The sequence below is a fragment of the Rhea pennata genome, unplaced genomic scaffold (assembly GCF_028389875.1).
Source record: "Rhea pennata isolate bPtePen1 unplaced genomic scaffold, bPtePen1.pri scaffold_32, whole genome shotgun sequence".
Taxonomy (NCBI): Eukaryota; Metazoa; Chordata; class Aves; order Rheiformes; family Rheidae; genus Rhea; species Rhea pennata.
The window spans coordinates 1,729,145-1,742,669 of NW_026907679.1; the positions used below are offsets into that span (position 1 = coordinate 1,729,145).

At 52.8% G+C, this 13,525-nt stretch overlaps 2 protein-coding genes across 2 annotated transcripts; both read left to right on the forward strand.

The window, feature by feature from the left end:
• Positions 1-5,797: 5,797 nt before the first annotated feature.
• Positions 5,798-6,730, forward strand: LOC134154643 (olfactory receptor 14A16-like). The gene has a single exon (XM_062601319.1). It carries the CDS (start codon positions 5,798-5,800, stop codon positions 6,728-6,730), a length of 933 nt encoding a protein of 310 aa, XP_062457303.1.
• Positions 6,731-10,636: 3,906 nt separating this feature from the next.
• On the forward strand, positions 10,637-12,243 carry LOC134154529 (olfactory receptor 14A16-like). Its single transcript, XM_062601204.1, has 2 exons — positions 10,637-11,541; positions 12,090-12,243. Exons 1-2 carry the CDS (start codon positions 10,637-10,639, stop codon positions 12,241-12,243), a joined length of 1,059 nt encoding a protein of 352 aa, XP_062457188.1.
• The last annotated feature ends 1,282 nt before the right edge of the window (positions 12,244-13,525 follow it).

The window sequence follows — 13,525 nt, forward strand, 5'->3', positions numbered from 1 at the left end:
GCAGGCACGTAGATGCCACTTGTGCTTGTGAGGTGAGCTGCGCCTCTGAACCTGTTAGACCAACCTGACTTGGGGAAGGTGGTGAGGTCCCTTGTATCTCAGCGTCTTGTAAACGGGGAGCAGGCCCATTGCTGCTGTTTGTGCTTTTGTGGTCAGTTGTGCATCAGTATGTGATTGGTGATCAGCATGGACATGGCTGCTGTTTGTGCCTGGTTAAGTCAATTGTGCCTGAGTCCCAAACAGGCCAGGAGCAGCTCTATGGCTTCATGGCTGCCTGTGAGGTCACTTCAGCCTCAGCAGGTGACACTCCAGCTCAATGCATATTGCTGATGGTTGTGTTTGTGAAGTTATTGGGCCTCAGTATTGACTAGGCCACCAGCAGCCACCTTGTTGTTTTTGTACTGGTGAGGTGACTTTTGCTTCAAGGAACAGCATCAAGCACATTTCTGCTTTCATGCTTGGGAGGTCCCTTGTGCCTCAGTGCCTGATCGGCCAGCAGCAAGCACATGGCTTCAATGCAGAATCTGAGCTCATTGTTACTGAAAAAACTGAGCCCTTGCTGCTGTTTCTGGTTCAGAGCTCACTTCTGCGTGAGCACCTGATGGAGCAGTAGTGTAGAGATTAGCACTGTTTGGGTTTCTGACGTTGGTGTGCCTCAGCAGCAAGCCCATGCCTTCAATGTGGAGTGTGAGGTCACCCTTGTTCCAGTATGTGAGAGGCCAATGGTAGGAACATGGCTTCTGTTTCTGCTTGTGAGGTCACACTTGCCTTACGGTCTGATAGGCCAGTGGGTGGCACATGGCTTTGATGAAGACTGTGAAGTCACTGCTTCCTCAGAACAGGATCTGCAAGCAGCAAGCGAAGTCCTTTGATACACAGTGTAAAGCCACCTGTGCACCTGTAAATGGCAGGCAGCAAGGAGACACGTGACTGCTGTTTGTGCCTGTGATGGTCATGCTGTTGCTGGTTCTGATACAGGGTCCCTTGTGCCTCAGTGCCTGATGACCCAGTGCTGGCGACAGGGCTGTTGTTAGTAGTTTTGAGGTCCCTTGTGCCTCAGTGCCTGATGGGGCAGTGCTGGTGACGTGGCTGCTGTTACTTGTTGTAAGTTGACTTCTGCCTCTGTACCTATTGGCAGGCAGTGCTAGGCCCGAGGCTGTTGTTAGTGGTTGTGAGGTCCCTTGTGCCTCAGTGCCGGACAGGACAATGCTGGTCATGTGGCTTTTTTGAGCTTGTGGGGTTGGTTCTTCATGAGTCCCTGATAGGCCAGAGTCATGGCCGTGGCTACTGTTATTGGATGTGAGGTCACTTGTGCCTCAGTGCCTCATAGACCAGCTATGGTTATGTGGCTGTTGTTTGTGAGGTCAGGCCTGCACCAGTGCTGGATAGGACAGTGCTGGTCATGTGGCTGATGTTAACTGTAGTGAGGTCACTGGTGCACCAGTGACTTGCAGGATTATGCTAGGCCCATGGGTTGTGTTTGCGGTTCTGAGGTCGGTTCTGCCTTAGTCCCTGATGGGGCAATGCTTGGCCCCTGGCTGCTCGTTGTGGTTGTGAGGTCACTTGTGCACCAGGGACTTACAGCCATGCACTAGGCCCGTGGCTGCGTTTGTGCTTGTGAGGTCGCTTCTGCCTCAGACCCTGACAGGGCAGTGCCAGGCCTACAGGTGCTGTTTGTGTTTGCGAGGTCACTTCTGCCTGAGGCCCTCAGAGGCCAGTGGTAGGCCCCTGGATGGTGTCTCTGGTTGTGAGGTGGCTTCTGCACCAGCACCTGATGAGCCAGTGCCCGGCACCTGTCTGCTTTTTGTGGTGGTGAGGTCACTTCTGCCTCCGTCCTTCCTCGGACCATGCTAAGCCCCTGGCTGGTATCTGTGGCTGTGAGGTCGCTTGTGCCTGCAGCCCTTGTTGCCACTATTATGGACATTGCTGCTGCTTGTGGTTGTGAGGTCCTTGTACCTCACTGCCTGATAGGGCAGTGCTATCATGTGACTGCTGTCAGTTGTTGTGAAGTCACTTGTGCCTCATTGCCTGATTGGCCAGTGGTGGTCATGTGGTTACTGTTTGGGTATTATGACATCACTTGTGCAGCAGTGTCTGATAGGCCAACACTGGTCACATGGCTTCTGCCTGTGCTTGTGAGGTCACTTGAGCCTCAGGACCTCATAGGCCAGTGCTGTGCACATGGCTGCTCTTAGTGGTTGTGAGCTCACTTGTGCCTCATGGCTGATGGGACAGTGCTGGTCATGGGGCTGGTGCCTGTGACTGTGAGGTCACTCATGCATGAGGGCCTCATAGGCCAGCACTGGTCACATGGCTGCTGCTTCTGCTTGTGAGGTGTCTGTGCCCCAGTGCCTGATGGGACAGTGCTGGTCACATGGTTGATGTGTGTGGTTGTGAGGTAACTTCTGCCTCAGTTTCTCCCAGGGCAGTGCTATGGCCATTGGTGCAGGCTGTGCTGGTGGGGTCAGTTGTGCCTCAGGGCTTGACAGGTCCACGGTAGTCATGTGGCTGCTCTTCTTTCTTGTATGGTCACTTGTGCAACCTTGACTGATTGGCCAGTGCTAGACCAATGGCTGCGCTTTGTGCTATGAGATCAATTGTATAGCAGAGTGAAAAAGTGTTCAGGGGGCAGAGAGCTAGACGGGTTTGTGAGTACAGAGCCTAGAGCGGAGGCCCTGGTGTGATGTGCCTCCCATGTATACAGCACACTTGAATGGAGACAGGAGGGGCTTTGCCTAAAGGAAGTGTTGGAATTCATTTGTTTGGGCACATGTAGGAAACCCGAGATGCCCTGGGGCACTTGCCCAGCAATCACTCCAAAGGGGCATGGGTTTCCTTTAGGTCCCAGGATGGATCTGGTAGAGACAGGTGGTTGTGCTGGACACCCCTGGCATTTGAAATAGCCCTGCCAGCCTATTTCTGTGTCATTAAATCAAGAGTCTGAACTGGACTAGAACTGCTGTTTGTAACACTGGAATTTCATTAGTCTCAGCTTCATAGCATCATTGCAGATGACCAAGGTATTTTGCAACCTGGCGCCCACCTGATGTTCTAGGAGGATTCAGGGCTTCCAGTTACTCCATCAGAGCAAGCAGAAACTGGTACGTGCCTGGGATAACCGATGTCTCTTCTACTGTCATCGAGTCTTTGTGTGTGAGCAACTGACTCCCAGCCTCCATCTCCAGTGATTAGAACGGGAGCTTAGACAAGGAGCTCGCATGCGGATCTCTGTGCTGTGCTCATTTCAGTTTTGGCAGGGGGAATCCTACCTCCTGTGTGCTTATGGAGTTCACAGGGGGAATAAGGCGATCTGAATCTAAATGCAACCCAGGGTCTTCAAAACCAGGATGTGATGCCGAGATAGACCGAACCATGTGTAAATGAACTCCCTTCTTGTCCCTGTCTGGATGTCCTGCCTGGGTAAGAGATGGGACTAGGAGCTTCCAGCTGAGGACATTTCCACTTATCATAGACAGCCATCTTCTGATGAAATAAATGGCAATGTTGGAATCAGTCTCTCTGCACTCTTTGGAAAGGGAAAACAGGTGACTATTTTAGTCTGCTTGAGAGAACATCTCCCAGGAGGAGGGAGCACAAGGGACAGAACAACTGCTTCCTTCAGCTTGTCCTGTGCTCCTGAGCTGAGCCCAGTTTTGGGGACAGAGGTTGCTCATGGCAACCTGGCAGCACTGCTGAGAGATGGCTGTGTCCCAAGGCAGCTCCTCTGCAAAGAGCAGCAGGACTCTGGGCACTGCCTGTTGCTGCTGAGGAGATGAGATGAGAGAAGACAGAAGTGAAAGGCAGTGTGGAGTGAGAGTCCAGAGGAGAGCTCCTTGTGGGAGAAATCTTCATAGCCTTTTGCATGGTAAGTCTCTGGCTCCAGGGCAATGCTGCTGTGTTTCCTGGAGGAGTCTTCTAAGCCCATCCCATCCCATGAATGTGGAGGATCAGGAGAAACTTCAGAGCAAAGATTCCCTGCCACATGATCAGAGGGACATGTCATCCTGCTCCTTTCTTGGAGGGATGGCTGTAGGGGTGTGAAGCCTGGTTGTGCACCCAGGTGGTCATGGACTACTCCAGAGCAGAGTCTCTGTGCCCCAGGGTGCTGTGTGCCTGGGGCAGGGACTCTGCTGCCTGCAAGGGTCAGCACTCAGCCTGCCTGGGAGCTCCACACAATGCTGCAGGGTGAAAGCTATGGGTGAAAGGAGGGACCCCTGGTAGGACAGGTGCTTTCTCCCATGGAGAGGCTAGTGCATGCAACAGGGCTAGGGGTCATACCCAGAGGTGACTTTTCAGCAGTAATGCCAAGGCAGGGGAGAGCTGAAAGAGAAGGTGCTTTCATGAGATGGTGCTTTCAGTTATTTTCTGTTTGGGTGGGGTGAAATGGGACTGGATGTGTCAGGTTTAAAAGAGTACTGAGGCTCCAGGACAGTGACACTGAGAGAGGGATGCCATTGCCAAACTGTGAGAGGAAACTATCAACTCCAGTGACTCCTCTCCTCTCCCACCCAATACAGCCCTCTTCTCTCAAGGTTGTGGAGTCCAGGGCATGAGTCATTTCCTCAGCAGCCAGACATTGAGGACAGGAAACACTCCTGAGAGTGTCTCTATCCCTCCCTGTCCCTACCTCCCTTGGCACAAATATCATGACATTGTTCCATTTCCTACCTGCCCGTGCTGCCCTTGTCCTTCCCCTTGGGCTCTCTATGCATGGTGGGGGGAGGGGAGGGGGAGGCGGGAGGGGGCTGATGCATGGCTGACACCAGCCATGTGGTCCTACCATGCAGACGTGTCTTTGAGAATGAGGTACCCAGGTCTCCCTCTAACCTGTGGGGCTCTGGACAATGCAGTTTCCCAGGAATGAGCCAACTCTCTCTTCCGAACAGCCTCAGCATCTGTAGGACATTGAGCCATTTCCCTGGGGTGTCTGGCTGGGCTGCAAGCTGCCTTCCAGAAGGGCACAGCTCTCTCTTTGCAGCTGGGTGTAACCCAGGTGCCCCAGGGAGAAGTCACCTAGATACTGAGAACATGGGAATGCTGCTGGGAGGCTGGCTGTGGGCAGCTGGAAGGACCCAATGTGTTGGTGGCCAGAAGGGAAGGGCTGGGACCCCCCCCCCCCCCAAATACCCTCCTAAGGAGTGCTGATGGGCACTTTGGAAGTGGATTTCTCTGCTCTCCGCAGTGCCATTTCTTTTTTGGTGACATGAAATATAGAAACTTTTTGCAACTGTGCTTCACCTCGGAGAGGGGAGCACAGCACATCTGAGAATAAGGCAGGTGGACAGGCCACTGCGCCTCCCTCTGCACTAACACCAGAGCGAGTGCTTTTTCCCCTCTGGAATCACAGCTGGTCACTCTGAGTGCAGTAGTAATGTTGAGGCTTTCTATCTCCATGAAGCTTCCTCCGGTGTAACAGGGTCAGCAGAAGGAAATCAGAAAAGCCTTAAAACTATTCATGAACCCATATTGTTTAGACCTGGGAGTGAAGATGTTGAATTCCCTTCAAAATTATCATTGAATTAAATCTGACCAGACCTGGGTATATAAATCGTAGTCACATTTGTTCCCATGTACACAGTGCTGTAGGTCAGGACTGATTCCTCGAGAACCCACGGGCAGAGGCCACTTCTTTTCACAGCAAAATCAACCAGAGCTGAGTGATGGTGCTGCTGAGATGGGGAAAGGTAATGTGTGTTTGTGTTTGGGAGGTTTTATGAGAAAGCTTTGCTCAGAGAAGTCTGTCCTAAATTCTGTTTGCCTGTTCTTCCTTGGAGTCTCCAACGCTCAGAGGAAGCAAATGCACAACAGCAGCTCCCTCAACGAGTTCCTCCTCCTGGCATTTGCGGACACACAGGAGCTGCAGCTCTTGCACTTCTCGCTCTTCCTGGGTATCTACCTGGCTGCCCTCCTGGGCAACGGCATCATCATCACAGCCATACCCTGTGACCACCATCTCCACACCCCCATGTATTTCTTCCTCCTTAATCTCTCATTCCTCGACCTTGGCTCCATTTCCACCACTGTCCCCAAATCCATGGCCAATTCCCTGAGGAACACCAGGGCCATTTCCTACTCTGGATGTGCTGCACAGGTCTTTCTGGTTGTCTTCTTGCTTTCCGCAGAGTATTCTCTCCTCACTGTCATGGCCTATGATCGCTACGTTGCCATCTGCAAACCCCTGCACTATGGGATCCTCATGGGCAGCAGAGCTTGTGTCAGAATGGCAGCAGCTGCCTGGGCCAGTGGGTTTCTCAATGCTCTCCTGCACACTGCTAACACATTTTTCATACCACTCTGCCAAGGCAACACAGTGGACCAGTTCTTCTGTGAAATCCCCCAGATCCTCAAGCTCTCCTGCACAGACTCCTACCTCAGGGAAGTTTGGCTTATTGTGGTTACTGCCTGCTTAGTCTTTGGGTGCTTTTTTTTCATTGTGCTATCGTATGTGCAGATCTTCACTGCTGTGCTGAGGATCCCCTCCGAGCAGGGCCAGCGCAACACCTTTTCCATGTGCCTCCCGCACCTGGCTGTGGTCTCCCTGTTTGTCAGCACTGTCATCTTTGCCTACCTGAGGCCCTCCTCCATCTCCTCCCCAGTTCTAGATTTGGTGGTGGCTGTTCTGTACTCAGTGGTGCCTCCAACAGTGAACCCTCTCATCTACAGCATGAGGAACAAGGAGCTTCAGGAGGCAGTGAGGAAACTGGTTCAGATGGTACTACTTCAGCAGTAATCATAAAATGGTACGGTTGGAAGGGACCTCTGGAGGACATCCAGTCTAATCCTCAGCATAGCCCCATACAGGGATTGGACCCACGACCTTGGCATTAGCAGCACCACACTCTAACCAACTGAGCTAAACCTGCCCCCATCTCTCCTCACAACTGATTCTCAGTTTATCTCCAACAGCTCTTGTGCACTGGGAGTTCTGTCTGTGATAGTCATGTTTGTGCAGAGATGTCTGAATTCCTCCCACATTTCTGGAGGCACAAACCTCGTCTTTCTCACACAGAGGCCTTCTGCAAACCTGCCTATCACTATGTCAGAGCTGGCCTCCCTAGTAGCATCTCTTTAATAAAAGAGGGTCTTCTTAGTACTGTGCTGATTGCTGGGGTCTTTTTTCAAAGCTGGAGCCAAGAATCTGCTCAGGGAATTACACCCAAAAAGGCCCTGTTGTTGTGCTTACATTTTCCATGGGCGAAGGGGCATCATCTCTTTTGGGTGATGTGTGTGGGAATGAGGGCTGGATTTAGCTGTCGCTTGTGAGTGCCCAGGGTCCCTGGAGAGGGTGAGTGGTCAAAAGGTGTCTGCTGGGGACTGTCCCACATATTGGAGGGCTGGTGACAGATGGCCATCCTTCTGGAAGGGAATATGGAGTCACCCAGAGAGCAGAGGACATCTCCAGGGGCACTGTGTGCCTGGAATGGGCAGTGAGTGGAGATTCTCAAAACCAGGCAGAGGAAAGTAAATGTAAAGGGCCAAAGCAAGGAATGCCCCACATGTCCCTGAGGAGAGGGAGTGGGCTGGGTCTAATGACATCTCTGAACACATCCTGAGCAATGTGCGATGCCCTGTGATTGCTCCATCCATCCTGCACAGCCATGGACCGTGGGTGGGAGATTTTCAGATGCAGTGATTCTCGTCCAATAGCCGCCTCCCTGATCAGCATGGCCAGAGCAGAGTCCCCCTGGGGCCCCCCAGCCCGCTTGCCCTGCAGAGCAGCACTGCCTGACCACCGCCCTATGCAGAGCCTAGGGGAGGGGTGCAAGAATGTTGGATGTCATTGATGAAGAAGTTGAACAGGATGGGACCCAGTACTGAGCCCTGGGGAACTCCATGAGCCACAGGCCTCCAACTAGACTCTGTGCCACTGATGATAACCCTCTGAGCTCTGCCTTTCAGCCAGTTCTCAATCCAACTCACAGTCCACTCACCCAGTCTGCAATTTGCATATTTGTCGGCTTCAGCACCTCAGCTGTGTCACTAACCAAAGATTTGTCATGAGGAAACATTTTACCAAGGACCTCATTTATGCAAAGGCTTTGGTTTCAAGTGCTGACACGCTGGCATGGATAGCAGGTGGCAATGGAATGGTGAAAGGAGGTTCCCACTAAGACAGCAAACCCTGCAGTGCCCGAGGCGACAGAGAAAAAGCTGGGCTGTGCAGGAATGCCAGGAAGGGGACTGACTGCCTGAGCTGGCTCTGTGACACTGTTGGGCATTTGACAGATTTCTTGAACCAATCTCCAGGAAGGACAAGGTGCCACTGAAGAAATCCCTGGGCCTGGGCAGCCTGCGATCCAGCTATCTTGAGATCCTCATTAGTGCAGTCCCTGTTTGTATGATCTAGTGAGGTGAGAAGAGGTTCAGGAGAGGAGAGCAAGAAGTGTTTGAGACATGGTTTCCCTTTAAGTGCCATGCTGTATGTTCTAGAGACAGGTGGCTGTGCTGGACACCCCAGGCATCTGACGGGACCCTGCCAGTCCATTTCTGTGTCATTAAATGAAGTATCTGCCCGGAACTGGCAGACAGCTGTTTGTAACATTGGACTCAGCCTCACAGTGAGTGGAGCTCTAGTTGTAGCAGGCATCTAGTGTCATTTCAGATGGCCAAAGAAATTCCTCACCTGGCCCCATCCGATGCTCCAGGAGAATGTGGGTCTCCTTTAGTTGCTTCACCAAAGCAAGTCGTCATTGGTACATGCCTTGCACCAATTTTTTTGTCTTCAACTGTCACCAAGTGTTTGTGTATGAGCAGCTGATTCCCCCCTCCATCCCCACTTCTTGCAAAGGGAGCATAGACAAGGAGCTCTCATGGAGATACCTCTGTGGTGCACACTTCAGCATGGGGAAGGGGAATCCCCCCTCGTATGTATTTGTGGAGTTCATGGAACTTTGTTGAATCCCACTGCAGCCCAGGGGCTTCTCAACAGGCATGTGATGCCCACATTGACTCATCAGAATCAATACCTGAACCATGGCTAAACAGGCTCCCTTCTTGTTCCCATCTAGGTGTCCTGCCAAGTTAAGGGATAAGAGTAGGGGCTTCCACAGCAGAACATTTCCACTTATCATAGATAGTCATGCTCTGAGAAACTAAACTGCAATGTTGTAATCAGTTTCTCTCTGCTCTTTAGAAAAGGACAGTAGGTGATTATTTTAGACTACTTTGGGGAACATTTCCCAGGAGGAGGGAGCACAAGGGACAGAGAAAGTCATGCCTTCAGCTGGGCCCCTACTTCTGAGCAGGGGCTCAGCTCCAGCTTCTGGGACAGAGCAAGCTCATGGCAACCTGGAGGCACTGCTGAGAGACAGCTGTGTGCAGGCGCAGCTCTGCAAAGAGTAGCAGGGCTCTGGGCACTGCCTGCTGCAGCTGACATGAGATGAGAGAAGGCAGAGCGAAGTGAAAGGCAGTGTGGAGTGGGAGGCCAGAAGAGAGATCACTGTGGGAGAAACCTTCACAGCCTTTGACATGGTAAGTCCCTGGCTGCAGGGCAATGCTACTGAGGTTCCTGGGAGCGTCTTCTGAACCCAGCCCAGCCCTTGAATCTCTCTCCTGGTTCTTCCAGCGCATAGGTGGAGGGGAAGATGCTTCAGGGCAGGGACTCCCTGCCACAGCCTCAGAGGGACAGGGTGCCCTGCTACCTTTTCCCATGGATGGCTGCAGGGGTGTGAAGGCAGTGTGTGCACACATGTCTCCATGGACTGTAATTCAGAGCAGTGTCCCTGCATCTTAGGGTCCTGCATGCCTGGGGTAGCGGCTCTGCCGCCTGCAAGGGTCAGCACTCAGCCTGCCTGGGGAGCTCCCCACAGTGCTGTGGGGAAAAGCTATGGGTGAGAGGCATGACCTCTGGCAGAGCAGGCTCATTCTCCTGCTGAGAGGGTGCTGCATGGGTCAAGACTGCTCACAGCTCTAGCTCACCATGAGGACATTCTGAGAGTGGAGTTTTCAAGAGGACTTGTCTCTGCATGGTGGGAATGGTAATGCAGCAGTCAGGTTTAAACAAGGGGCTAAGCCTCTTCACTGCCACTGAACGATGAATAGGCTTGCACACGCCTTCACCACTCCTCAGCCTACAGGCAGCACTAACATCAACTTGTCAGTGTCGTTGGAGATTTTCTCGTCTGCTCTTTAGCCTCTACAAACAGAGAGATGCCCCTGGGGAATTTCCTGTTGCTTGGAGGTTTCTGTAGGGCAGAGCTGAGATCACAGTGGGGGGGATGGGGTCCATCGCTCTTGGATCAGCAGAGTTGGGAAAGGGAGGGGTGTTTGGAGATTTCCGCTTCGCAAGTGGATACCACTGTCAGCACAGGCCAGTTTCCTGTAGGGTAACTTGCAGTCAAGACTGTCCCTTAGCTGAGAGAGCTGCATGCCCAAGGCAGCTGGGAATGGGACTGATGTGGAGATGTGGAGGTCCCTGCTCCTCCTGGCACACTCAGCCAGCACAAACGGGAGCTCCAGACAGGGAGCTGAATGAAGGTCCTGCTGCAAAGGAGTAAAGCAGTGTGTGTGTGTGTGTGTGTGTGTTTGTGTTGGTGTGGGTGGCTGTGAGAAAGGCAAAGAGTTTTGATCAGAAAGATCTCCTGACATCTACTGTCTTTTCTTGCTTTTGCAGCCTGCCACATCCAGAGGGAGCAAGATGTCCAACAGTAGCTCCCTCAACGAGTTCCTGCTCCTGGCATTTGCCGATACATGGCAGTTGCAACTCTGGCACTTTGTGCTGTTCCTGGGCATCTACCTGGCTGCTCTCCTGGGCAACCGCCTCATCATCACAGCCATAGCCTGTGACCACCGTCTCCACATCCCCATGTACTTCTTCCTCCTCAATCTCTCCATCCTTGACCTTGGTTTCATCTCCACCACTGTCCCCAAATCCATGGCCAATTCCCTCTGGAACACCAGAGCCATTTCCTATTCAGGATGTGCTGCCCAGATCTTCTTCTTTATCATCTTCATTTCAGCAGAGTATTCTCTCCTCACTGTCATGGCCTATGATCGCTATGTTGCCATATGCAGACCCCTGCACTACAGGACCCTCATGGACAGCAAAGCTTGTGTCAAAAAGGCAGCAGCTGCCTGGGCCAGTGGCTTTCTCTGTGCAGTGCTGCACACTGGAAACACATTCTCAATACAATTCTGCCAAGGCACTGTCCTAGACCAGTTCTTCTGTGAAATCCCCCAGATCCTCAAGCTCTCCTCTGCAGACTCCTACCTCAGGGAAGTTGGGGCTCTTGTAGTTGGTGCCTGTTTATTCTTTGGGTGTTTAGTTTTCATTGTGCTAACTTACGTGCAGATCTTCACTGCTGTGCTGAGGATCCCCTCCGAGCAGGGCTGGCACAAAGCCTTTTCCATGTGCCTCCCTCACCTGGCCGTGGTCTCTCTCTTTATCTGCACCTCATTTTTTGCCTACCTGAAGCCCCCCCATTTTTCCTCCCCAACTCTGGATCTAGTGGTGGCTGTTCTGTACTCAGTGGTGCCTCCAACACTGAACCCCCTCATCTACAGCATGAGGAACAAGGAGCTCAAGGACGCCCTGAGGAAACTGCTTATATAGGTACAATGTCAGCACCAGTAACTATCCCATGTGCGCCACGCTTCCTTCACAGGGCATTTGTCATCAAGGCTCTGTGTTATGCATCTCTTTCTTAATTTTCTCTGATCTATTCTTGTAAAATGAAAAAAAAATACATTGTTTTGGTTTGTGTCACTTCTCAGGAATCTCTCATTTCAATCTGACCCAGGCTTCCCACTTTATCAGCAGATATGGGGGAACCTCAGAGCCCACTAGTCTGAACCCCCTCAGATGCCCTCTGGGCAACACAGGTAGCTTCCCTTTGCAATGTCTTCTCCAGCACTGATACCAAGGAAGCTCAGAGGAACAGAGTCGGACTCAGATGAGTACAGACCAGGTGACACCATGGTCCTGTGTCCACTAGGAGAGCTCAGCTCCCCTGGCCACAGTCAGGGTGTGATCTGCGATCCCTCTTTGGGGAGGGTGGCAGCCAGCTGTCACTGTGGCTGGTCCCTTCCCACTGCAGTGCTCCAACACTCACAGCAGATTAGGAGTGGGGAGGAGGAGAGTCTGGAGGCAGCCTGTGGAACAGGTCCTCTGCTCCTCAGCACCATCCCCACACTGCCACAGCAGCCATTTCCTTGCCACAGCCTTCGATTAGGGGGCTGCAGATTTCCTGGAGAATCATTCACCAAGAGCAGCAAGACTTTCCCCTTTCAGAGCTGTTCTCCTAAGTTCCACACTGTCCTGCTGTGTTCTCCTGTGTGTGTATGACCTAAGTGCCCTGGTAACGTGGTGCTTCCTTGCGGATTTCTGTGAGCTCAGGCAGGACCAGGCACTGGGCACCTTTATGCCAGACCTGGCCTCCAGAGTAACATTTCCATAATGAAAGCGGATCTCCTCTGTGATGTGCCTGAGATCTGGCCTTTCTGCAGAAGGTGGAGTCAAAATTAACCTCAAGGGATTGCACCCCAAAAGGTAATGCTCTTTTTCTTGTGAGCTCCATGGGATCCAGGGGATGAGCTCAGAGTCTCTGGCTGATCTGCTAGGGACTGAGGTCTGGATTCACGGCACATCTGTCAGTGACCAGTGTAGATGGTCTCTGAATTACCTGCCCTCAGCTGTCCCACAGGTGACAGTGCTGATGACAGATGCCCATCCTCCTGGAGGGGAATCAGAGCCATGAGGAGAGCTCAGGGGAGCTCCAGGCAGAGTGTGTGCCTCAGGTGGGCAGGGAATGGAGCCTCACAAAGTGAGGGATGGTCCACAGTGGAGTAACCAGAAAGTAAAGCACTTCATCCAGATATTCCTGGGAAAACAAGGGCTCTGCAATGCCTGGAGAGGCAGTGGGGACCCAGGAGGCCCAGGGAAAGGGCACTGGGGAGTGATTCCTGCACCCTCAGTGAAACACCACCGGCTGGAGTTAGTGCCCACCTAACACATCTCCTGCCATTGCAGATGGCCTGGGGTCACTCTGAACATGGTCCCTGAGCACAGACACACGCCAGCAGTATCAGCAGTGGTCATTCCTGTCTGATGAGGTCTGCTTCTCAACCTGGCCAGCATGGCCAGGGCAGAGTCAGGAGTCACCATGTGACCCCTTGGCTCCACAGCCGCTCACTCTACAGAGAAGCCCTGCCAGCCCAGGGTCCTGTGGGGAGCACAGGGCAGGGATTCAGGAACAGTTGGCCTGGCCAGCACGGACACACTGACCTGGGGAAGGGCTTTCTGGAGAGCAGGGATGTCCCAGCAGAAAAGCCACGCAGCACTCAGAGATAGAAAATGAGAAGGAGAATGAGGTTTCTCTGTACTCCAGCTCGGGACAGATGGCTCTGCCTCTGGGGTAGCAGGAGCCACAGGGCCAGGGCTCCTGTGCTGTGCTGGGCAGAGAGGTGAGCATGGAAGGGCTGCAGGCAAACGGGGAAGGGGGTCTTCTGGGCACAAGAGCGGGAGAGGCAGAGAGTGACTGGACTCACTGTGGGGCCTCCTCCCCTTTGCTGGGAAGCTTGGGCCATG

Excerpts from the sequence above, each read along its gene's own strand:
- LOC134154529 (XM_062601204.1), top strand. The coding sequence starts at position 10,637 with ATGTCCAACAGTAGCTCCCTCAACGAGTTCCTGCTCCTGGCATTTGCC. Across the intron at positions 11,542-12,089 it reads AAGGACGCCCTGAGGAAACT|CCTGTGGAACAGGTCCTCTG; the intron begins GCTTATATAGGT and ends GTCTGGAGGCAG.
- LOC134154643 (XM_062601319.1), top strand. The coding sequence starts at position 5,798 with ATGCACAACAGCAGCTCCCTCAACGAGTTCCTCCTCCTGGCATTTGCG.